Source organism: Rissa tridactyla, chromosome 3 (assembly GCF_028500815.1).
Source record: "Rissa tridactyla isolate bRisTri1 chromosome 3, bRisTri1.patW.cur.20221130, whole genome shotgun sequence".
NCBI classification, from domain to species: Eukaryota; Metazoa; Chordata; class Aves; order Charadriiformes; family Laridae; genus Rissa; species Rissa tridactyla.
The window spans coordinates 67,312,163-67,339,602 of NC_071468.1; the positions used below are offsets into that span (position 1 = coordinate 67,312,163).

The 27,440-nt window shown below is 38.0% G+C and overlaps 1 protein-coding gene across 8 annotated transcripts in view; it reads right to left on the bottom strand.

Moving 5' to 3' along the window:
• The window catches only part of LAMA2 (laminin subunit alpha 2), a 376,025-nt gene that overhangs the window by 266,353 nt on the left and 82,232 nt on the right, over positions 1 to 27,440 (bottom strand). For all 8 annotated transcript variants that reach the window (XM_054197441.1, XM_054197439.1, XM_054197436.1 and 5 more), the window contains exons 2-3: positions 20,482 to 20,652; positions 15,199 to 15,311 (exon numbers count right to left, since the gene is read on the bottom strand). In XM_054197441.1, coding sequence (XP_054053416.1) covers positions 15,199 to 15,311; positions 20,482 to 20,652 — 284 coding nt within the window. The remainder of the gene's footprint in view (positions 1 to 15,198; positions 15,312 to 20,481; positions 20,653 to 27,440) is intronic.

Sequence of the window (27,440 nt, forward strand, 5' to 3'; positions counted from 1 at the left end):
AGACACCCCTCGCCCCAATGCGGAATCCATCCGGATGAGTCAACAGTGAAAGCTATCTCAGAACGCCCTGCAGGCTGACGGGGGTTATTCCCACAGCGGGTATGACTCATTAAGAGACACGGGGAAAAGAACATTTTTGGACTGTGTAAAATTTATTACAGGATGTGTTAAGGGGATTGTGTAAATGGATGCAACTTACTATGGAACATTTAAGGAAGGGAATAAAGGTAGGGAAAGGGAGGGATCAAGGTGGATAAGGGGGGAACAAGTGTAAGATAGAGGAAAAAGGAGATAAAAGGAGCCAGCTAGTAAATAGCTAGCTGGTCAGCGTGTTTGTCCTGACCTTGATCACTGAAGTCTGTCCTATTTTCTCATTAAATCCTGTTTCTAAGTATCTTCCATTTAGGTGTGCTCCCTCTTTTGAGTGGGTATGTGTGAACAAGACTTAACTTCAAGCTCAACTAGCCAGCAAGTAGAAGAGGTCTGAATACCAGCAATTTGAGTAGGGCTGCAAATCTCCAAGGCTCTCTTGTTTGCGTGCCAGCACCTGGAGACAACAGCGAGGTCTGGGGCCAGCTCGTGGACAGATTATCTAAGGCCAGCTACTGAAGTGTTGCATGTTGTGTACGCATCCATAGATGTAACCACACATGCCCCTAGCCGACTTTAATCCTAATCAGCTGGAGAGGAAGACCGGGACAAGGCAGCCTGTGCTGTGTTTGTGCGAGTGCTGTGTGTTCGTGTGGGTGCTGATAGGCCACTGTGGTCTATTGGTGTCGCTCTGTGCAGTTGTGTGTGTGTTTCACTCTCTAAGAAATATGAGCTCTGCCTTGCTACAGTCTGAACGTGAAGACAGAGCCGCAGCAGCCTTGCATCCATCAGGCTCCCAGATTCAGCAACTTCTAGTGCCTAGCACGACCAACAATCAGGAATCACAGATCCAAACAAATTCTCAACGCAAACCAATGTTCCTCAATCTTTACACTCATGTACAAAAATGACTGTTATATATGCAGGACATCATGCATCTCAAATTAAATATTACTTTTGTGCTATTTCTTGTCTTGGAATAGCCTCTCTTGCAGGCTTAAGACATGAAACAGACCAAATCCAACTACTTCTGCTAATGAGCAAAAGCAGAGGTTTTGTGCGTTTGAGAAACAGCTCTTCGTGTTATCAGAGGCTGATATCAATTCCTTATGATTCTACGTTGCCTTGATATTTCAATTTCTCTTATGCTGTTATGGATTATTGTTTGTGTCTACTATTTATGAAAGAGAGTAGACAGTTTTGATGCAAGAATTTTCAAACAATTGGCTATTTATGAACAACTAACCTTCTCATTTTAGTCTCAGATCCAACCAGACAGAGAAAAAGCCTAATTTAGAAATGAAGCGGCCCTCCAGATTCCTCAAATGACCAGCTAGCACATCTCTTTTTCTATCCCTGTCCTGAGAGACAGTGGCCACAGTTTCAAACGTTCTGCTCACAGTTAGAAATTCTGTAATTGAAAATGCTGGCATGGGGAAAAAAAAAAAAAAAGAAAAAGAAAAAAAAAAAGCTGCTTAGCAGGATTCAGCTAGTATCAGTTTAGAGAGCTGAAGAGCTCCCTCCCCTGCTGCAGTTTGCCTTCTAATGACAATGTCTCTCCTGTTCATCTGAGCTGCTTCCAACTGAAATGCTGCTACCAGATGGGGAATTTGGGCTGAAAGATGCACACGCTTCATTCCAATGTTGTTTTTTTTTTTCCCCCCCACAGTATTGCAAACAATTCTGGTTACTAGCTAGCAGGGCATCATCTGTCCCAGAAAAACTGTAGCTACAAATGTCATGCAAAATATGATGCCCACAGCACACCGTGGGAAACACTGAGAAAGATTTTACCATAGCAAACCTTGAAAACCTCTAAGGTGGGTGTCTCCAAATCAAGCCAAGTTTCAGTTAGAAATCTTCCATATTTTCTAATTTGACAAAAATTCACTCATGTAAAATGCTCTGTCCCATTCAGCTAATACCGGCAGAACATACATTTTTAAAAAAAAAAAAAATAAATTTAAAAATACCTCAACTTAGAACAATCTCAGCTTTCTTCCTCCTCTGTATATAACTGCTAGAGAGGCTCAGGTTCCTTTAAGAACATTTTCTTCTCCTTGAGAAAAACAGATCCTTTATTAATATCTCTCAACTTTTGCTCATGTTGTAAGTAAAAGATGATTATAACTTGTGTCATTTAAAAAAAAAAATTAAAGCAAGTTCTATTAAAACAGTGCACTTTATAAAATGTGAAACTCTAAAGCTCTCAAGTTGTCCAGCTGTTGAATATCTAAGATACATTCAGCCAAATGGAGAGAGTCAGTACCTGTAAAGTTTCTGGCACTGTCAACTTTACTCTCTGTAATTTTCTCTGCTGGTTTTCTCCATTACTCACTGTTCAGTTGTTTGTGAAGGCCTCAAAAAGAATAGCTGCTTTCTGTCGATCATTTTCGCCGCTCATCATTGGCCTAGTGTACACCAGCACTATGGGCTAAAGTTAGCAATTTCTTTTCACAGTGCTTTTAAATAATAGCAGAAAGCAATTTCTTTTTTCTTCATTTTCCTAAGGCTAATCACTTCTTTCCATAGAGAGATAGCATGGTGAGGAAAGGAAAATTGATGGAAATGCCAACATCCAAACCCTTCTTCTTGAAACTTAGACAATAGCAGAGAAGAACAGAAAAAAAAATGAAAAGGTGTTTCTCTTTTTCTTTTTTTTTTTTTTTTCCTCCTTCATCCAAGAACTGATGCTCAGCCTGGATCCAGCAGTATTGAGAGTACCCAGGGTAAAGTGTTGCCCCTTCCTTCAGTGAGGTTTCCATGCAGTGTGCTCTCACCAGCTGCATTTCAGTGACCTGTCTCTAGCTTGAGAGGAAAAGAACTACCACAGCCATTTTTTAGGCTCAATTTAGAAGTTCCACAGCGCCAAACCTTGAAACCTAAACATTTAAAAACTATTCTCAGTCTCCGCAACTATTACAGACTCATATCAAGTCTTCACATTTTAATTCCACAATGAGAATATTAACATAGATAAAACTATTTAGTCAGATACAGGAACAGCACCTAAGAATCTTTTTCTTCCTAAGGGACACTTAACTTTTCACAGAATCGCTTGGGTTGGAAGGGAACTTTGAAGATCTAGTCCAGCCCTCCTGCCTTAAGCTTGGACTTCTTGCACTAGAGGCTCACTGCTCAGTAGTTCACAGGGTCCTCTTTATCACTCTCTTTAAAAATAGGTGTGATATTCCCTTTTCTCAAGTCACTAGGGACTTCGCCTGACTGCCATAGCTTTTCAAGTGTGATGGAGAGTGGCTTAGCAACTACATGAGCCAATTCCCTCAGGACCCTGGGATGTATCTCATCCAAGTTATTCTGACTTCCTTTTTGTACAACAGAGTGCAAGTTCACACTGCACTAATTTTATTAATGAGAAATTAAAGATCTTTTTCAATGTTATGGTTTCTGACTTTTCTGCAGAGTGCTAAAAAGTATATAAATAAATACTTGTTACTTCGTGAGATGACACCTATCTGTTACCCACCTTGTAGAGAGGGATACAAACAAACATCTGAAACTGTTGCACTGTTAGCAGAGAGCATCTTCTGCATTATCAACATTTAAACCTTTAACATTTCCCTCCTGAAACCTTGACAAGCTTTTACTCTGAGTTCTCTGGAAAGGACGTGTTATTCACCATATACAATGTATGATAAGAGACATGATTGAGGACCTGGGATTATTATTTGATTTTGATTGTAAGCTTTTTGAGGTTAAGATCATTGATCTGAAGATGAAATAGGCATGTACTAATTTATACCCGTTCCCTGAACATGACAAAATGTTCTCTCCATCTCAATCTGGAAATATTGTGCAATATGAACAATTTGAACAATGAAAGCATGAATCAAGTAGTAACTTGAGCCTTCAAATAAAAAAAAAAAAATAGACTTTTTTCCAAAATATTTTCAGTCTGTTGTTTGCTTTTCTTTTCTTCACTTTCTCTTCATATACACCATGCTTCATTTCTTTAGCTAAACATGATAGTCGTTAAAAAGGCTTAAAAATATATTCTGGCATTGATTCTAAGCTGTATTATGTCACTAAACTGTGGAAATTTCAAAAACATACACAAGGAATGATAAAAATAGAAAAGAAATGTGATTCTAAATCTGATTTACAGATCAAAAAAGCATATGCATGTTTCGTCTTCATTATCACTATTAGTTCTTAATACTTTTTAAATTATCCTGAGAACTGCTTTAGATCTGGGTATGTTGCTGTATGGCATTGTAGGGGATATATGGAATATAAAAAGTGAATTATGAGATGAGTTATTTTATATATTTCCATCTCATAGCCCCCTTATACAATCAGAATTTACTTCTGAATAATTAGAAGGCGTAACACATTAGGACTCACAAACAAGCAAAAGGTTTATCTTCCCCATGAAGTTGTATGTTCCATTTAAAAACAAATGAAGTCTCTGTTTTTTCGTGTTTTGTAACTGGAGAGATGCAATGTATACCCTTCTCTAAGTTTCTTCGGACATTTAGTCCACATTCATCCAAATCGAACGAAAAGAGCCACATTAATGACTGTTTTTACTGACTAAACTACAGCATTGATAAACAAATCGTAAATGGTTCCACAGAGCATGTGACCTACTGCACATAGACTTTACAGAACACAAAGAGAGAGAGAAAGAGAATAATTTTGCTACGAATAGATTTGATGAAAGGAGCGTGTATCTCTCTATTTATGTATATATATTTTCATTCTTCGTTGTTCAGAACAAGAGATGATGTTATACAGCCCCAAGGCGTATTTAAACATTTACTTTATTACCATTAGTACTTTTTCCTAGAGTGGTTTTAGATCCACCAACAAATCAAGATCATGATGAGGACAGATGAGGAAAAACTCTTGGCAAGTCAGATTCAATGCTCTTGTCCAAGCTCTGACCACAGAGCACAACTGTGCACATTATTAAGAGTAGCAGCATTTTACACTGTGCCACATATTGCTATCTGAACACTTTTACATCCTGCTAGCTTAAACAAAACAATTAAAAAAAACCCTTAAGCATATTTCATCAAATGTAAATACTGGCATAATGCTGCCAAGTACTACGTGACATCTGTATGACAAAGTACTTCCTTGCTATTAGGAGTTGCTCCTACTTCCTTAAATCTTAACTTACACACAAAACCTTACAAAAAACAAATCAGTCAATAATATATCTCAACTTATATTGAGCTGTTTTTCTGTTACGACAGTTTTCATTATGTGTACTACAGGGTCTTGTTGCCCATCTTGTAGCGTGGACCTTACATTTCAGTAATGATTTTGTGATAAACGGGTAGCACAACAGAAGCACTATTTCATGACCATCACTGTCAGCTGCAAAACTTGTTGTTTCCAGTTAGTTTTTTATTCATCATAAACTATTCAATGACAACATATTTCCTCAGTAAAGAAGGCAAAATCTGTTTAAGGCTGAGAATCCTATGATCCCATTATTTTTCATGCCACCATTCTCCCAGGTTCTGTGACTTTCTTCAGAACCAGAATTGCCGAAAGTACAAAATCATAAGAAAACCTTGTATTCACATCAGAACATATGTCACTCTGAATTCAAAGATCATAATAGAGTATTTAGGACCTGTATCCTGAAACTATTAACCTGAAGGATGGAAAGGTGAATAGCTTTCTTGGTTAAAGCCAAAATTAGAAAAGGAAAAGTGGTATGTATATTTATTGTAGTCATCCAGGGAAAATGTAAGGCAAGTAACCTCAGAAAGAAAAACTATAAATTCTCAAAACTTTTATAATCTTTGTCAGTATGTATTGTGAACTGAAGCTGAAAGGATTTGCTTGCTTAGAAAGCTTTCTGACTACACACAAAACAATAAAGTTATGGTCTGATTTAGTGGGGAGTATAAAAAAAAATTGGACAAATAATCCTGTGGAGATTTATTGTTAATACAACTACTCAACCTAGCTAGCAGTACTTTATATGGGGGGTATTACAACTGATATTTCAGGACGATAATGGCATCTTAGCATTTCAGAATGCATTGAAGCGTACTCCCTCCATGTATGATTGTACCACTCATGAAAAACTTTCTTTTTTAATGCTGCGAGAAAGTCAGCTTGAGTAACTTGTTTCTTAGAACACCTAAAAGCTCAATGCAGCAGGCACTACTGGAGTTATGGCTGGCATAGACGTGCACTCTTGACCCTTAGCTAAGGATAAAGGTCATTCATTTTTCTTTAGGCTTTTGTCTGAGTGATATCAATGTGGAAAACTTTATTCTGAGCCAAGGACTGAGCCCTGGATGGCATCTGTCACCAGCGTGCATACATTGCGTTCAAGCACAGTCTCTCCTTCCCACAAAGAGAAAGCCAGGTGGAAAGCTCCATAATATAAATTATACTTGCTAATAGTATATAAACAAGGTAGTTCTTGAAAATGTTCACCGTGATGTCAAAATATTTACTACAGTTCTGCTTGTTTTCACAATTGTTTGCTATAAAACCTCACTGGTATATTTATGTGTTGTTTGTTTTCTGATTTTTCTTTTTACTATTTTCCAAATCATTTCATTATAAACTGACTTCAAATCCAATAGTTTTGCTTTGGTTAAAAAGAATATCAGAAGTGAAAAGTATGCTTTTTTTTCATTCTATAGATATCTAATTATTGCATTACCAGCAAATTGTGATGCTAAAGAAATTAATTACTAAAATGTTCAGATTCAAGTGTGTAAAGGCAACAAAAAACAAAATCTAAAAAAAAAAAAAAAAAAATCAGTATTATAACATCCAGTGACATGTGTAAAAATTGGCTGAGGACTTCAATAAAACAGAACAGAACTCATTTTTTTTTTCATATTAGTTCCACAGCCTCATTTTCATGGTTTTAGTTGCATCTTTTTAGAGCTGTCACTTTACCAGTTCATTACCACTTAGGTACAATCGAACCAGAGAACTGGACTTAGGATTTTTTTTGAGAGAGAGATAATGAAATACTTTGTATTCTCAAATGTTTACATTACTTCAAAAGAGAATGATCCATGTGCAAAAAGTACTAAAACCAAATATTCAGGATGACAGCTCTATGTCGCAGGCACGGACTGTAGCTCATAGATCAGTATTTTATACTTCAAGGTTTTACAACCAGTTGAAGCCAACGTAGAGTCCCAGCTGCTCCAGAGAGGGCTGGAAATGTTTTCCCCATCACCTCCAGAAATATGTTCCTGCCCCGTCCCCCATGCTGGCATTAAAACCCCACACAGCAAGCCAAGTTAGAAAATTGATCTGGCAGAATCCTCACCCCCAAAAAAACAAGACAAGACTTAGTTTTCAGTATCAAGGTACTGATCTGGTTCGCTGCACGGCAGCACAAGTGCTCTGCCAGAAGAAGGGAGACAGGAATGTTTCCCTTTAGCCAGTTTGTGGAGGGGGATGAGATGGCGAGGAAGAGCAGTTATGGAACTGCAGCATTACAGTCTGAACAGACTTTGCTTCTGTTCACATTTCTCTCTTTAGATAAACATTTTTGAAGATGGACAAAACAGACTGGCATTTGTTGGTGAAAAGTCTCAGTTTGGATTAATTTTCATTTCTGTTAAATTACTCTCTGGTTTGGGGATGAAGAGAAGCTTTAAACTGTACCTTTACCGAACTGCTTGGAAAGCATCTCAGACATCTGAAGCATGTAATTGTTAATAAATAAAAAAAAGAAAATATTAACTGAAAATGTTTGGACACATACACAAGTTTAACATATGAAGACCAACTGGCACTTAATTTTACTAATCTGGTTCTTGATCCCAAGACTAAAAAGAGTGTTGTTAACCTTCTCTTTATTCCTTTAGCTATTCTCATCTTTGTATTTGATTACAGCTATTGATAGATGTAATTTTCTTTTTTCTGCTGGAATATGTATTTGATATTCCAGAGCAGAGAAAATACAATGTGAAAACCAAGTATCTCCTAGTGATATACATATTCCTATGCTACTGCGCAGATAATGTGGAAAGGCTATTTTAATATGGTTGCGCCGCTCAACACATTCTGATTCCTTAGCCACTGTTCGGTGAATTGTTATTAGTTAAAATAAAGAACTATAAACCTATATAAAAGGAAGCAATCTTCTTGTGGAATATTTTATCATCCAATTTACCTTGTATTTCACTGTGGTTGTAAGACTGACTTCAGTCACTCCCTAAAGGATTAGTTTAACTGGACCAGATTGTGGGGTTCAACTGTAAAGACCAAGACCCACACGACGGGTTCCACTCATTTTTTGAAAACAGACAGGGAGATCGTTCCAGAATCCAAAAATCATGCAACAACTTCTAAATGGTCAAGACTCAAAAACCTGGTTATTTCTTCTTTAATAATAAAATAAAATGAACAGGGATGCAGACTGAGTAAATTCATGGTCTCCGCTGCTTAATTTGCGTTATGACACAGTTCCTAGAATACGTGTTTTCAGACTGGCTTTGGGAGGGATGGTGAAACACAGGCAGTATTATTTACTAGAAACACAAAGAAATGGCTAGTCAGAAAGGGCAGCTTTACTTTTGAGATTACACAAGTACTCCAAGCCAGTCCTTCCGATAGCAATCTTCTTGTAACCTCCTCATTCAAACAGAGCAAGGGAGAGGGAAGGCCAAAAGTGGGCAGAGAAGCGGTGATGGAAATAAGAATTTAATTGCTTATATAATCTTTCATTAAAACAGCAATTCTTTAAATTAAACACGTTATGAACAGGTAGCCTGCCTCAGCCTGGCCACACACCCGGGGAACATCTTCAACGTGGTTCTGCAAGACAGCACTTGCCACGCTTGCCTCAAGTCATCCTTGGCTACCAAACATGGGAACTCTGCTGCTGTGTAACAGCGACAAACTCTTTCCAAAAGACAGTTGTGCTCTCACAAGGGATCTGGCTAATGTTGTGCTCCAAGGGAAATGACAGCTGAAAATAATGTTTCCTTCAAGCAGCTACCAACAGAGCACAGTCATACTGGCAAAGCAAAGGAGCAAACAACAAGGTCACACAAGCAAGGTCTCTTCACGGGAGGTTTCTCCCCTCTCATACTTCCCTTCTCCCCCAGTAAAAGTTGGCAATATTGCATTAAGAGATGGGGTAATGCCACCATTTTGGTGCGTGTAACATCTGAGAGGATCAACATAAAATCTGGACTCTGTTCAGACAGAGCTTACAAGGGTACATCCACATTAGCTTTTTAGCTCAGATAAAGAGCATGCTTTTAGGATGAATCTCCCCACTGTCCCAATTTAGCATGCTTTGGTTCATAGCATGAATACATTGTGGAGCTCACAAACCGGATTCCCTTCAGATAAGAACTAAGCCAGGAGAACACGCTTAGACATACCTGACTCCTTTTAGCTGCTAATGGACATTTCGTCCATGATCCAGAATAGAGCTAGTCTGAAGTAAATTTTCTAACAAGTGCTCTGGATCCTCAGCACCAAACAAACACAAGTCCTCTCCCAAGTCCGTGCCCCCTCTCTCCCACTGTGACACATTTTTTGCTAATGCAGGCAAATTTGAAGTATCAATATGCAGATTTTTTTCCTGAGTTGGTTTCAAATTTTACTCAAACGTTCAAATTACAGGCCACATTTCACATTACATATAGTAGTCCTCGGCATAGCAGCAGATGTACAAACACATTGTGTATTGTACACAACCCAAAAATTCAAGCTTTAAAATAAAAATAATAATTTAAAAAAAAAAGAATTATGAAGAACAGTAACAAAATAATGAATCACAGTCCATATTGTGCATGCGGTATCCATAACTCAGCTGGGAAATATTACTTTCAGAAACATATATGCTATTTCTGATGTTCGTAGATGTAGTTTCTGATGTAGTTTATAATGGCAAAGAGTGATGATGTACTTCCAATGGAACTCTTCCTCCCTAATGATCTTTTTTCCAATTTGGTGGCATACAGATTCTGTTTCCCTTCATTGATAGGAGGGTTTTTTTCCCTCCCTTTTAAGCTCTTACCAGACTGACACACTGAGCTTTTACAATGCTAGTCTGAGTCCTATCCTGTTATTTTCCTGTCCCAGCCTGAATCTCTCCATTCATCTTGTCACAGTTTCTTAGTTCTCTCGTGCCTGTCTTTTGCCACAGAGCCACTTAGTTGTACAGTCTTGTGTAGAAAAAGCAAAAGCAATCACTCAGTTTTGCAATTCTTTTCCTCTTCTTAGCATTATCCTTATTAAGGGTATGTGATAAATGTTTGCGACCACGCACACGTGCACGTGTGTGTGTGTATTTCTGCTCAGGGGTGTCAAAGCGAATCAAATAAGAAAGAAATCATTCAAAACCAGACCAAAATCCTCCATTCAAATTATATTTGGACAATACAGTATTACAAAATAATGAATTTAGCATTAGCAGAATATTGCTGTCTGCTTTTCATAAATGCTTTTCAAAATGCTTCTGAGCAAGTCAAGCATTCTTATCCTACTTACAGCTATTCAGTTCTCTATATAGTTTCAGAAATGCCACTTCCCAAAGTATAGTATGTGCCACTCAAATAGTAAAGTCCATGAGTCTAAAAACTTACATTCTAAAAAGTACTGAAATAATACATTTCAGGATAAGTGGGACTACAGTGATTTCTTCATAGAGTCAGAACACAATTTTTAGACTCCTTCCTCCCTTCCTACGGAGAGAGGGCAGGGGACAGAATGAAAACACAAGGTGAAAGAGTTGGACACTATCCGAGCTTAAGGAACTTAAAACCGAGGAACTGCAATTGCTTTATAGAGAAATCAACTACATAGCTTAATCAGTTATTCTTGCTCTTGCACCTTATGAGATCTTATGAGGCTCTGAGGAATGTCAACTACTTTCTTTTCTTCAGAAACATATGCCTGGAAAGGATTACCTGGACACTGAGCTGATCCTCCACGATCTCAGGCAATTAAGATATAAAGCCCAGAATTTTCTGCCAGAACAGTAAGTCTGGGTACACCCGAGTTCCACACATCTATAAGTCACATAAAATATTCCAGCACCATTTAAAAAAAAAATACAAAGTGTTTAGTAAAAAAATCAAAACCCACATAAATATGCTCCTGGCACAAGTATCTTAGCAATATCAAGGGTGTTGCCAATGTCCTTGCTCCCCACAACAGCAGGGAATTTGTTAATAAAAGTGCCCTGACGTGTGTAGAAATCAGAAACAGATGGGCTGACCACCTCACCTCAAACTGCCAACCAGTTTTCCTGTGTATTTGCCAATTTTCTTTAAAGATACTCTACTAATCTTCCACATCACTGTGAAAGTAAACCAACTGAGGATTTGGGATAGCATGAGTACAGGGAATATGTTCTCCCTGGAAGTCTAAGCATTTCTGTTTTGCCAACTCCCTTCTCTGTACTTCTTGAAGAGAAGGCTTATTTTCTGTCCTGCCAAACATCACACTCACTGGACCTGAATTTTACTTTTGTTGCACTTGAACTGCGCACCACTCTTAAGGCGAAACCCACAGACCCTACACAAGCGGCAGGAGTAGGAGATGTGGAACAGCAGTGAGCTTCTCTTGGTAATTTGTGAGTGCTTCATAGACCCAACATAGCACACCATGAACCTACCCTGCCAAACTCAGATCTGCAGTATCACTTTCAGTAACCAGAATAACTCAACCCCTCATTTTAACCTCCATTTAAATTCATGTAAGCAATTCCCAAATAAATCTAGATTCATATTTTGACCTCCTATACACTGGCTGGATGAAAAGCACTATAAAAAATAATTTCACATGTACAGCTATGAATGGTGTTCCATAATATTCTTGTGAAATTGATAAGATGGTGATTGTCAAAATGGCTAAAAAGTCTAGAAAAGTGAACGGTTACAAGAAAATTAACAAAGATGCTCAGAACCAAATAGTTCCAGTTTTCAACTCATAATTTTGTAATACATGGGGTACAAATTTCAAACGTACTTTAATGAATTAGAAACCTAGCCTCCACCATAGACAAGAGATCTTTATAAGCATTACGGTAAACCTCAACTGCTGGGAGAGAAGACAAAAAAATACTGCATTTTACCCAACCTGACTGATAATGTTTCGTCTCCTTCTAAAGTTAAATATATATTACTTCTTCATTTTATCAGTTATTGCCAACTAGTATACACCATTTTTATATGGCTACACTGCACAATAATGTAAAAAAAAAAATACGTAGCTGCCCCAAAAGGCCAAGCATTATATAAATGAAGAAATTGTAATTATTTTCCTTATTTTTTCATGAAATTAGGATTGCTAAAAGCATTCCATGTACTGTCATAATTACCAATAATAACATACAAACTAATGCATTCCTGCAATTTTCAGTCCATTACTTGTAGATTTGACATTTGTTATTTCTATCTCACAAAAAGAAGTTAAGCATTTTTATACTTAAAGCGAGAATTTATCAACACAAACATAGCAATTACTGAATCTCCTAGAAAACCAAGGTAAAGAATGATATTTCTTTTAAGTGAGGTCTCAGAGGTATCTGGTGACCTTCATCATTCATAGTGACTGCTACGCAAGACACTATCTGGAAGAGAAATTTCCTATTTACCGACTGTTTAATAAACCTACAAAGCCGTGTCTACAAAATACCCGAATAAGCAACCAAAAACTCCTAATACTCCTCAAAATCCAAACAACTCTTATTTCTTATCGAGCAGTCTAAAAGCCCTGCAAATTGCAACAGGCCTCTTACTACATTTTTGGGGAAAAAAACTGTTGTTCTGTTCATGCAAGGTGGTAAGTAAACATAGTGTGCATTCCTAACTATTTGAGTTACTCAGATGATCAGGAGCATGCCAGACGGCACTAGGGACACAAGGTCTTATCCCACCTCTCTGGCATCCGTGGAAATCTCAACACCGCTCCTGCTCCAGCTCATACAACTGAATGGGCTTAAGAGAAGCTATCAACTTTGGTGCTGCAAAAGGACCACCAAGCTGTCTTTGAACAATAAGCAAGAGAACATGGGAAAGAAACAGGGTCATACTGAGCCTTGTCTCGTTTTAAAAAAAAATAATGAAAAAACCCAAACCCACACAACACACAGTGCAGTATTCTCAGACTGCTGTCAACTGGCACACAAAGAAGCCTTTTAAATATATTAGAACAACCCATACTTTTTCTTCATTATAGTCACTGACCCCGTAGTTGCTAGCTTTTAGTATATTAGAAAACTCAAAACTTTCAGAAGTGCAGAAATTTGCTTATTTCTTATGACAATCTAGATACTGATATAGCAGAAAAAAACCACAGAAGTTGTAAAGCCCTAGTTTAGCAGACCCGTCCTAAAAACTGCACAAGTAAAATCACTAGGGTTATGAAAAACAAGGATAGTTCTAATGCTTGAGAGCTACTCATTTAGCACATTTACTTTTTACACATTTACTTTTTACTCATTTACACATTTACATTTACTTGCTGTAAAGGCAAACCAATTAATAACTCTGAAATTTTAAAGGACATCTAAAAAACCTCAAAACTTTTCAATGCACAGGAGCTTAAATGTAAACTTCCATAAAAAGGTTTAGCTGTGCTGACTGAAAGAAAACACACACTGAAAACTTCTGCATATATAAGGCCAAAGACACAGATGTGGGATTGTTTCTGCCAGTAACAATGAGGGCTCCAAAGCCAGAATGCTAATAATTCTTCCAGGATTCAAAGGCTCTTCCAGGTATAAACGTTACTGCCATCCATGTGTTTCAGTGTCATGGATACAAGGTACTTACAAGAATTTCTACCATCAGATCGTTTGGATGACAGCTTGTTTACAAGAAATAAAGGACAAAAACTAGAAATCCAAGCATCACTCTTTGTTAAACCTTACTGAAGTTCTGAATTCTGGACTAAGTCTGATCTCTTACAACAAAATTGTAAGTATGCATGCACACAGGTGTCTCAATGCCCTGCCTTTGATTTCATTGTGTTTTCTAACACACTCTGCTTCCTTCAAGCCTCTTGAATGGTGACAATGTGCTATTGTCCTCTCTAAGTAGAGCGAAATGAGAAAGAAAGGAGATAAGGACAGGCAGGTTCCAAGTGTAATCAATAAACCAATAATAATAATAAATTGAAACAGAAAACTGGTCTCAGTGAACAGATCACAAAGGAGGGGGAGCTGAGAAGGAGAATCTCTCTCCAACGAGCCAGAGAAAGCGCCTTCCCTTCTTTCTTAACACCAGGAAAACAGAGTATGATTTTTGGCCTGATTCAAGTTGCAGACAAATATGGTCCAGCTACAAACCAGAAAAGATTTGGGGGTGGGGGTGGTGTGTGTGGCATTAAAATTAATTTGTTATCTACTTAATTGAATGCCAAAATGGTCAAATTTAATAACATGATGAATAAATTTGGTACCAGATAGTTGTTCTGTATTCATCTTGACATAGCAAAAAAAAAAAATTACTTTCCTTATACCTTCAGATCCTCTCGTTTACATCCACTGGAATTTATATAGCATTTTTGTAAGCATCAAATAACTGCATTCCATATAGCTACATCTGTCAAGCAAGATTCCATTAACAGGAGGCAATTTAAGGACCTCATTAGCCAAACTCCTCCCTTAACCCAGGCTCTCCCTCAAAATAACCCGCTACATGTGCATGTATACCTAGTGCAGCAGAACTATTTTTAGTGTATTTAAATATTTTGAGTATTTTAGTGTATTTAAATATATGGTACTATGCGACTGAAACAAGAAAGAACAGTATTCTAACCATAAACTTTTATTCGTATAAATTTTCCCTGAAATTTTTCCCTGAAACTATCTTTTAATTGTCTTTAAAGAACCAAATCAGAAGTTATTGTAAAAATAATTAAAGCACCAAAACCAAACTGAAAATGTTATATCTAAAATAATTTCAAACATGAATTCATAAAAATATATATGAAATAATTATTTTTAACTTGGTACATTTTCTAATAATGAATGGGTCAGTCATAATTTTCCACATAAACAACAAAAAGTTATAGAAGCTGAGTGTGCCTTCATAATATAAAAACAACAAAAAGCAAAGAGAAAAACACTCCAAGTCATCTATTGTGCAAAGCTTTTGCAGAAACAAACAAACAGAAGTCTACCTGTTGGAGGTCCAATGTAATGGTCACATAATGATATTCAATTCCATTCTGGATACTAGGGCTTTGCCACCAAGTGTTCTTGCCATCAATTGCATTTGTTATCGGATGTCGTTCTGTTAGAACAGCAGAAATACATAAACATTATTAGGAGATTTAAATTTTTTTAGATCTAAAATCTAGATTTGAAAACAATTACAGAACTAACAAGGCAGCACTTTAAAATAAAACCTAGGAAACTAATTTTCCTTTGACTCTTTGGGGCATAGTCGTGCTTATTATTACTGTAACACTCATCTAATGTTAGTTGTTTAATTTTGGATGACAAGAAGGTGATTCAGAACACCTAAATGCCCTTGGAGGCTCTCCCGATTCTACAGAAAATGTAGGCATCTAAATCGAGTGACCACTTCCTGCAGTCTTCTAAAGTTTCAGGTACTGTGAAGTCATTAAATGTTGCAACAGAAACAACAAATCAGGAACCCATGATACAGTGTGCAGGGAAACCAGAGATTAAACTAACACTGGTACTTGCATTTCTAAGACATTTCTAAGCACAGATGGAAATTCAGGAAATAATTCAGAAATCATTACAGAGGAAATGATTCAGAAATCATTACAGAATATATTTCTCAACAGGAAAATTGTCTGACTCACATGCATGCATATAAAGATGGTTATAATCCATACCAAAACCCAAGATGCATTACTTTTCGTGTTTACATTTATGCTGCTGCAGTGTAAAATAACAAATAACAGGGAAAAGAAGTTACTTACAGCATTGAATTCTTCCTAGATTTCAAGATCTTCTAAGTTATTGAAGTTTGCTTACACAGTATTTTGATGTTATTTAGATTGAGGAAAATCGTACTCAACACTTCCAGCTTACTTTTTGTGGTCAATGCGTGTTTCTCTCCGGTATGAAATGGAGAAGAACCCCAACCTTAAAACGTACAAGGATCTATATTTTGAAGTTCCAAATTGCCTAGACCGTGTCTGTACATTATGGGGAAAATAACCCAAAGGAAATTAAAATATAGTAGGTTTCTTCTATGCAGGTTCTGTCTGCAAGAACATAACAAGTTAGAAGAAATCCTACCCCTCTCATTAAGGATGGCTATCTAAACTGACAGGTTTTCTTGATATAAACCGGAATATGCTTCATTACTAGCTAGTCCTAGAATTGCAAATAACTAAGTCATGAACTGATTAATTTACTTGTTCTTTTAATTATTATTTAAATCAACCAGACAGACTGATACTTTGTGTCTGTTTTCTTGCTACATCAACCACCTGTGGAGGACATGAGTCCTAGCTCATTAAGGAAAGCCAGAATGTCTGAACATATTTAAAGATACAATTAAAGTGCTTTCTGTGAGTGAGGGAAGGCATAAGCCCTCAAAATTGAAAATGCCAAAAATTTCATTTAAATACCAGATTATTCAGTGGCATTAGTGGGCACCAACAATTGCAAGTCGGAATACTGGTGCTACAAGTGTTGTTATTAGTAGCTTTATCTTTACATTGAAGAGAAAAACAAAACACCCCCATGCTTTACAAGTTGTCAATTCCCACAGCTCTGATCATCTTCACAAACCTTGGCTTTAAATGAATGCTAGCCAAAACCACCTGTAAATCAAACCCAGAGCTCCTCAGTGATTGCGGCAGAAGCTGTCTAATTGGGAATTTTGATGTAAGTCTCTTCAGGTGAAGTTGATATAAAGGTAAATCATGAGAAGGAGGGTTAGCAGATGAACCAACAATTAACTGTAATCTCCATTATGAAAGTTTAATCATAATTAATTTGAAAACACTGATTAATTGCTGGCATGTTTTGCCTATTTAAAAGAGAAAGGAAAATAATATAATATTTGCAAAATGGACTGGATTGCAAATGTAGTTCGAGGACCAATCTCCCTGATGGTGGCAAGGGGGAGAACTTACAGAGTGAGCCCATCAAACTGTGCTCTTTAATTTGGGTTCACATGTGATTAACCAGGGAATTTGTGTTCATTTCTTACTACAGTAATTAAGGGGAGGCACTCCAGACTCGCACATTCCAGAGGGATCATTTAAAGTCTGGTTACATTACACGGTTCTCCTATTAATGAGCCATCTCTGTTTAAATAAGGCACTTCCTTCTGCCAAATGAACATTTAAAAGCCTTAAAATGAGATGTGGCTGGCAACAAAAGACCAGACCTTATGAAGCTGGTCAGATTCAAGTTTTTAAGAGGGGAAACATAGATATAAATCATTCAGATGGGGTTTATATTTATGTACATATCTATGTGCGTGTGTATATACACGTACATTAGCGTATGCTATCTGATACCACAGGCAGGGCATGGTGACAAAGCAATCTAGCTCTGTTTTAGGTTTGGTTTCTGAATTAAACAAACTTGATAGTAAAAAAACTTGTATGATGTGCATCTGTCTCTAAATACCCATCTATATACAAGGAAAAGAATCTACTGCACAGTGCTTCTGCCAGTGGGAATGGTTCCAAAAACCCTTGAAATCTTCTCTGAGTGAGACACACTACTATAGTGTAACACATTTGGATGCTTATATTGCTAAAAAATCACATGACCTTTCTTCCGAAAGTGGCATTTACTACAATTAAAGAAGAAGTCAAAACTTGGAAAAAGTTGGGGGAAAAAAAGCAGGTTGCAACTGTGTTCAGACAAATGAAGCAGTCTGTACTGGGGCAATTATAATTAGCTTTGCAAGTTCAAGATGGGGAGCAAATGGATACGTAGCCATTTAGCAAGAAAGCATCTGGGGATTATAACGGACAACTAGCTATATATCTCCCAGTGGTGTCACACAATTAAAAATGGGCAATATCTACTGTAAGGGACGGACTGTAAATTCCCTGATGAGGGGCAGAAGGCCCTCCAAGCCTTCAATGGAATGCCTCAAACACTCGAAAGGAAATAAATAATGCAGGCCTGGCCTTCAAAGAACTGATAAGGCTAACGCTTCTGATGCCTGAAAGTGTGGGAGAACTGTCTTGTGAAGACAGGATAGTTCTGCCACTCATGTGGTGACCTTGCTAGTTCTCAGTTCTCAAGGCCATTGTGTCCGATGAGTGACCTTTGCTTCATTATCTGCGAAATGCATATGAAAGCGCACACCCCTGCATATGCCAATGAAGATTATAGAGATCATGCTAAACATGTATGACCATGGCACTCGTCTCTCCACTCAAATCATGCTACACGTCACCTGGGAGAAGGGAGAAACCTGAGACAAGGCTGTCCTCAGCAAGGGGCGTGGACCATGCTAATTCAGCAAACATAAAAAGGGAAAATAAGTGCCCCTAGGGGGGAACAAGAAGAAACAATAGAAGAAGATAGTGCCTGGGAAGAGTCTTCCCAAGAAAGAAGACCGTGCCTGGGAAGATTTTTCCAAGAAAGAAGGTTATGCCTGGGAAGATTCCCTGAAAAAGACGCTGAAACCAGGACCAGTGATCTCTTTATCTCTTTTTTCTAGTCTTTTCCTTTCTCTATCCCTCAGTTTCTCTTTTATCTTAGAATTGTTAAGTAACAGTTAGAGTTGTTAAGTAACGACCTTAAGTACCGCTTGCCATAAGTTGTCCTATACCTGTTGTTAAGTGACACAATGCATACCTCACCACTTGCCATAATTTGTTATACACCTAACCAATTATCATGGACTTGTTAAGACCTATACGAACCATTTTGGGAAGCTAATAAATGTTTGTATATGGACCTTGAGATTTATCTCACCTTAGTCCACACCATTGAGAATTTACGAATCTGAAGTCACTTACCCTCCCTCTTTACTGGGAGTGGGACGCGACATCTACATAAAACGTGTGAACAGGAATAGATTCTGTTAATTCTGAAGCAAACCTGCATCTCTGTGCAGTACTGGTAAGAGTTCAGGTGAATTTTAATAAAGACTAAAGCCTCCAGAGAGAATTCAGAGAACTGCAATTTGCACAGTTAAGAGTTCTAGAAAACAGAACCTATGAGAAGAATGAAAGAAAAGTGATAGTCTGGTGTAGAAACTAGATAGAGCAGCAATACCATCAACCCTCAACTAAGTAAAAGAATTTTGTAAAGAAAAAGGGAATAATCCATTCCTTGGATTGACTGAAGTTAGGAAAAAGTTAACATGAATTTCATCAAGGAAGATGAAGATCAGCTATAGGAAAAGACTTTATAATGAGTAAAATAACTCTATGAAGGGTGGCCCTGGAAGGAAGTTTCTAAGGAGAAGCTAAACAAAGCTCTGTCTGAAAAGCTACAGCCATAGATAGCTCATCATGTCTAGAACTAGCAAATAGTTTACATTCTGTCTTTTTTTTTTTTTCCTGTGGTTTAAAGCATATGCTTAAATGTGCTTTGTCATGAGGTATAAATCCATCCGAGCTAGGTTTTAGATGGAAACAACTGGAAAAAAAGATAAATTGTCCCCACGCTTCTATGGCTGTGCTTCTTCCAACAGTTTATCTATTCCATTAAAAGCTGTCTTAAGTGTCTCTACACCCTCTACCATCTACAGTGCCAATATACTCACAAAAATCTAACAGCGTTAATGCCATTCATGTCTGTCACTGCAAGGTCACATAAAATTAAACTTGTATGACTTCACTAAGAAATTTTCTTAGTGCTAATCTTACCAACGATTAGAAATATGCATCTCTGAAGCAGATGATTTATACTTGAAAACTAGTTTTGCTTCCGGGTAGTCTTTAAGAAAGCAGTGTTAGCAAAGATCGATTTTAATATGAAAAATAAAGCAATTAAACCAAGCAGGGTTCCATTATCTTATCTCCTTTTTGCTGGCTCAGTGAAACTGAATTAACATCAAACGAAGAAGAAAAAGGTCTCAGAACACAATAAAATAAAACTGGAGTTGGCCCTAAACTGAAATTCCAGATGTTGCTCAGATCGCCTAAAATGTTCAAATTCCACAGGTAGGTATGCAGGTAGAAGTCATCTGGTTTTCATTCATGCTTAATATATATCAAGAGAATTCAAGTAAATAAAATTCAAGTAGATACTTAATTTTCCTAAATCTGAATTTAGGTGCTCCACTTTTAAGTATCTGAATTATAAAGTTCCATTTGAGAAGTATACATAACAGATACAGATTTTGAAATACCAATGGAAGAGATAGGTAACCTAATTTAAAAAGAAGTCCACCAGTATTTCATAGTAATTGGGCCAGGGACCTAGAGTTTTGTTTGATGAGTCTACAAATTTTGTAAAAAAAACTTTTTAAAGGAACAAAATGAAAATGGCACACGTACGATGGGGAACCCTGCTCCTTTGATCACAAATACGGCACTGAGGGTTCCTTGCAGGCTGTCCAGGTACATGTTCAACAAGTTTGCAGTACATTTCCCGACCCTTTTCTCCACAGGTAGCATTGGTTGTGATGAGAGCATTAGTAGCCAGGTTCAGCACTGCGGGAAACAACCCTGCAAACAAAATAAAATAAAATTGTAAACAAAAGCAACAAAGGTGAATTTAGCGGCACAATCATAAATGAACATGACACCTTTTATGACATTAAAGCAAAAGGCTTAGTTTTCAACAATTATGGAAGCAATGAAGCACAGAAAAGCACCAACAACTTTGGTTTTGAATCCAGAGTTTAGACATTGGAATAAAGCCATTATACTGATGATTTCCTCCTCATTCCCTTCTAAAATTCAAATTGGTACCTTCTGGTTATATCTTGAACAGCAGCAGGATGCCAAAGGAGAAATTTAAGTATGGAAACATACAAAGCACCACAAAATATTTTTTTCATAATCAAACCTTCTGTTCCTACCTATTGGACATTGAAACAGTGTATGTAAATTACCTGTGAAAACTCTTTATTATTCTTCTTTCCTGCCTACATCTCCACAGGAAAGCTTTTCCTTCACAGACTGCATCACTTGTATTACACTCTAACACTGTTCTGCTAAGGACCTCATAGTCACCTTTGTCACCAGAGGAGCTAAGTAATTCATGCAACAACATGAATAGCATCTGCCATGTGTGGTTTCCCTTTCCTCAAGAAGAGGATATATACAATGTTATATCTTTTATGGCAGTACTGTTATTCTTTTCAGGCGCACATGCTGAGTGATGCATTATAATTCTCATTAAGCACAGCACTTAAGCACATGTCTGAGTGCTCTGCCGAACCGAGTTCTATGTAGCAGTAAACTATAAAGATTATAAGCCATATGAAGAACAATCATAACAATCATTAAGGTGGGCTCCTCTCCTTTCTACTAAATCCTGATCAAAACCTTCAAGCCACGATAAAATTGATCCATGGAGACAAAGTGATATGATGTGAATGTATACGTTAGGCCCTCACGTTAAATCGATCAATTTTGCATCTTCAAAAGCACAATTTACCATGGCTGCAGGTTAAACCAAAACAACAACAAACAAAAATCTGAGGTATGGATTTGGATTATCTGCACATTTATTTGATGACAATTTCTACTGGCCCCAAACCCACCCTTCTGAAATTCATTCAGCTTCTAACCCTACTGTATTATTATAACCTTAAAATAAGGCTTTAATCAAAACTGAATCTATGATTATTTCACACTGACAAAGCTCCCTTTATGATTTTCTTTTCCTTTTTCTCCTCCACAGATGGACACTATTCAACTGACTCCTTTCAGTCCTTTAACTCCAGTCTACTGCTTGTGTCTGCAATTAACCTGTATGCCATTAATTACCAAGCTCGGGTGGTCATGGCACAGCTGTCCTCTGACATTGTGAGTTAGTGACTCTCATACCCACATTAAAACCATGTTAAACATACTGCTTGAGCAAGGCAACCAATTAGTTACAAACCCATCCAATTTGTATAGTCAATCAATAGTTGAGATTTTATGGATCATGTAGCTTCCTTCTTCTGTATAGATTACAGTCCATTTTCATCACATTTTAAAATCTATACAGTTGTCCTTGTATTTCTATTCAACACATTCAGTGGTATTTGCTGCCTTCTGCAGCAGGGACACATGGTAAAAATCTGTGTAGGCATTAGCGAAGTAGATGAATTAGTAGCTGTGGAACTTCCTATGTTGACTTACAGCCTCATTATTCTCTTTTTAGGCTGTACAAAGTTAATAGTAATCATTCAGTCTCAACACAGAGTCTGGCATTTGGTTTTGAGTTAAGTATTTTATTCCCTCAAAAGTGAACCTCATAAAAAGGACAGAATGATCCTACACGCAAGGAATTGCAGTACATGGCATCGGGAGAATAAATCCTTCAAAAAACAGTGGAGCAGCTGAAAAAGAGCAGGGAAAAAGCCTCCAGATAGGTCTATACACAAATCATACAATTGTTCTACATTTCAACTAAAATTTTAGATGTAAGAGACATAAGTACATGAAGAGTACTTAAGGAACTCATCAATTAGAACAATATTTCGCTCTCAGGTAACCTCTTTTATGTGCAGAGCAGCTTAGGATAAAACTACCACACAGCCTTCCCCATAATCAGTAGAGACACAGGCACCAAAACCGGTACTGGGTGTTTCACTGAAGAGACCACGTCAAGACCCCAGCACCTCAGGAAGAAGGGCATCACACTGCGTTCCCTGCAGGTTCACAGGGGTGGGTCCGACAAGCAGAGAGCAAGCGATGCACAAAGTGCTCCAACACTGCACCCAACACCACGTTCGGTGTTGAGGAATTACCCAATCCTAGAATTTTAATGAGTTAAAAATTACAATTAACTACATATTTGATTTTTTTTAAACAATTGTTGTTTGCAAGGAGCAGGGAGTTGGTCTCAATGATCCTATGGTTCCCTTCCAACTTGAGATATCCTATGATTCTATGACACTGCTTTGTATAGCCCAAAAAAAGGCTTTGGTTTTAAAGAACACCTGACGTGCAATCCCGATGGAATGGAGGAAGCAATACTATTCATATTGCTTTCTAGCAATTAATATATATAATACTTTCACAACGTAGGCACGAAATGCTAGCAATACAGAAGATCATAGATTCATAGAATGTCTCAAGTTGGAAGGGGCCTTTAAAGTTCATCTAGTCCAACCTCCCCTGCAATGAGCCACGACACATTCAACTAGATCAGGTTGCTCAGAGCCCCATCCAACCTGACCTTGAATGTTTCCAGGGATGGGGCATCTACCACCTCTCTGGGCAACCTGGACCAGTGTTTCACCACCCTCATTGTAAAAAAATTCTTCCTTATATCTAGTCTAAATCTTCCCTCTTTTAGTTTAAAACCATTGTCCCCTTGTCCTATCTCAACAGACCCTGATAAAAAGTTTTTCCCCATCTTTCCTTTAGGCCCCCATTAAGTACTGAAAGGATGCTTATAAGGTCTCCCTGGAGCCTTCTCTTCTCCAGGCTGAACAACCCCAACTTTCTCGGCCTGTCTTCACAGGAGAGGTGCTCCAGCCCTCTGATCATCTTCATGGCCCTCCTCTGGACCCATTCCAACAGGTCTGTGTCTTTCCTGTGTTGAGGGCTCCAGAGCTGGACACAGTGCTCCAGGTCGTGTCTCACCAGAGCAGAGTAGAGGGGCAGAATCACCTCCCTCGACCTGCCGGCCACGCTGCTTTTGATGCAGCGCAGGATGCAGTTGGATTTCTGGGCTGTGAGCGCACATTGCCAGCTCATGTCCATCTTTTCATCCACCAGTACCCCCCAAGCCCTTCTCCTCAGGGCTGCTCTCAATCCCTTCATGCCCCAGCCTGTATTGATACAGAGGGTTGCCTTGACCCAGGTGCAGGACCCTGCACTTAACTTTGTTTAACCTCATAAATTTCACATGGGCCCGCTTCTCGAGCCTGTCCGTGTCCCTCTGGATAGCATCCTATCCCTCAGGCATGTCAAATACATCACTCAGCTTGCTGAGGGTGCACTCAATCCCACTGTCTATGTCACTGATGAAGATATTAAACAGCACTGATCCCACTATGGACCCCTGAGGGACATCACTTGTCACCAATCTCCATCTGGACATTGAGCCATTAATCACCACCCTCTGGATCTGACCATTCAATTCCTCGTCCACCAAACAGTCCACCCATCAAATCCATAACTCTCCAATTTAGAGAGAAGGATTTTGTGGGGGACTGTGTCAAAGGTCTTCAAAGCATTGTCTTGAATCCTTTAGTTAGGCCCTTTGAACATGAAACAAAAACGTGAATGTTCATGATGCTAGTATACACTGTTTACCCTTTCTAAGATGCACATCTATCCAGTCATAAATCCCCAAGAAAAGTTCAAAACACCACAGTTCATTTTTTTTAGAGAATTTTGCCTTATTTTTCATGATGATGATCAGAGAGAAGAAATATTTAAAAAGTGGTGTACTAGTTTTGTGCATCTTAAAATTCAATCACTCATTAAAGTTTATTTAGTTATCAATCCCATCTTGAATTCTATAGGCATCCTGCTATGAAATACTTCCAAAAACAAGATCTGCTATAATTACAGACAGGTCTTCTTTCTTTATTGTCAAAAACCTTTAGTAATCATTTGCTCCAGTGCAAAGACTGGGTAAAATGCCTCTGAGTCAGAAACACATTATCTCTATTTTGTGTAGCTCAAGTGCAAGCAGAGAAATTCTACTCCCTTCAACTGCCAGCTACATCAATCTTTTCCTTCCTTTGTGTCACTGGCAAAAAACAGATTAACATTCATTTCTACCTTTAAAAAATACCAAAATTCTAGCAATTGCATGGAGGAAATAGGTAGAAAAGATTGGCTTGTAATCAGGTGGTGGTTTTAGCAGCTTGGATTCAATTTCTGGTTTTCAACAGACTTCTGTTGCATGAACAGAAAAATAGTCTCAGATTCTCTCCTATGAAATAGGTATGGTCAACTTTCTGCTTCATACTCCAGTTTTTAAGCATGGAATATATTCCATGGAACTTTTAGAGCGTGGAAGCCTGATCGACAGTTTACTTAATGTTGACAGGTGACTGAACTATGAAAGGAAAATAACACAGAAACTAATATTCTTTAAAGTGGTGTACCATGCAAAGGTAATCAAGAAAGCTGCTCAACTCGCTACAGAATTAGTGATAACTTTAGCACACATTGTCAACAGAAACACTTTTAGAAAAAAAAAATTGGTAAAAATGAAAAGCAGCAAATGAACAGCAATATCTTATTTTTGCCTACAAACGTTGATGTCCTCAAGTTTTACACTGCCAGTGTCCTCGTTAAGTAGGGGGTGGTAACAAACTGCTAACAACTTCAGCAGTTTTTTAAATGGTTCCTGGATCAAAGCAGATCTGAATATTTATCTTAAAGACAAAAATAGTGGATGCTTGGGATCAGTGTCTTTTACAGAGGCCTCACAAGTGATCCCTTATCAATACTAGAGTTCTTCGCTGACGTTGGCAAGTGTATAAAAAAAAGTGTGACAAGATCACAGCTGTGGATCAACTTCTAACTGTGGACACTAATTGGCTATGAGTTTTCTACTGGGAAAACAACTGACTGTGAAATGTATAAAATGACATAACTGTGTATAAATTCATAAACGGGTTTAGCAAGTGATCATTTAGAAATGAACATGGTAAGTTTAGTTACCTTTCTACCACAAATTGGGGGTGCTGAGTCAATTTATCATACAGAAGTTCTGTTCATTGACTGGGATTCTTTCGTCTCTTTATAAATGAACCACTTTTCTGTATAACAGAAAATAAATTCAAGAATACATGAATAAAATATATAATAAAATGTTTTTATTCAAAAAGCAGGAATGGATTAAAACCCAATTAGATTAATACATAGAACAGGGTTCATCTGGGCCTGTTAAACATGAAGGGGTTTCTGTTCAACTACCAGTTCAGAACACCCCTCAATCACTGGCTGTTGCACCATTTTATCCAGGGAGGCATCACTATACTCATTCTCTTCTTTCACATTTTTCCTCAATATTGCCTCTAATACACACCTGTAGTTGTTCCTTACTAAGGCTAGTAGCACATATATCCCAACATCAAGGTACACTCAAAATGGAATAGAAACTGACCTTAATTTTGTGCGGTGTTGCTAATGAAACCATAGTATTTTTGCCAATATTCATTTTTTCTGACAGACATTGTCCTCTATACTACTTCCCATCATTACCTTGCATCCATAGAGGACTCATTAACGGCCACTTACTCTATAGACCCTCAGAACATTATCTGACATTGGTGATTTCCTCGCAGTTTTCTGCAAAGCAGTGTTACCTAAATCACTTTCTTACGTTTCCCTAATCTCATTGCATAGAGGAAAACAACAGCCCAGCTTCACGTGTTTTCTTTTATGCACTTTTCACATTTCCTCACCAACCTCCAGCTCATAAAAGCTCAATGAGTATCAGTGGAATAAAACCCACCAATCTGATGCCTGGCACCCTGCCCTATTTTGTCATGCCCTATTACCTACTCCTCTGCCAAACTGACAGATTTTCCACACGCTTTATTGCAATAGTTGAGATCAGCAGAAGCACATGAGCTACACGAGTAGCAGGTACAAGACATTTTCATAAAGCCTGTCAGCTGTTGAATTTAATCTCATTCTCACTCTCGCTCTCCTCCCAAATAACACTATTTGATTGACCTTCAGAGCACACTGCAAGACCTAGTTGATTTCCCTAGCTGAGAGAGGATGGAGGGATTCTAGTGAGAAATCAAAGATATTAACTGTATCTCCAGCTGCCGAATGGTGATTACAGGTTCATTATGAAGTGGGGATAGTCACTGGGGTAACCTACTTTTAAAATATGTCAAAGAGGGGTACAGCTACAGCAAAGGAGGGGTACTGAAAATAGATATGAATGTAAACAAAATAATTACCTTGTACATTAGTCTTCCTACTGTTTACTAATTCTGACAGTTTCATTTTTCTTTCCTTCCTTTCATATAACCCATGGAGAATTACAAACACTGTTTCCATCACATCAGCATCCTACATCTACAGAGTAATTGGTGGGACATGTCTCAATAGAACGACAATCCAGCATTACAATGGAATCACAGGGGAAGAACCAAGATCAAGATTATAACTTCTGTTAGGCTTCTGCTACTACACAGGAGAAGCAGCAGCCAGTGAGAAACAAGGAACCACCTTAGTGCTAGGAGAGGGAAGACAGCAGCAGAGATCTTTGCATGGAGATGAAGGAAGGAACTGGCTAACGGAGTGGTGGAGACTTGGAAAAAGAAAAGAAAATTAGGAGGAGAAAGTCCACAGCAATTAGATACTGAAAG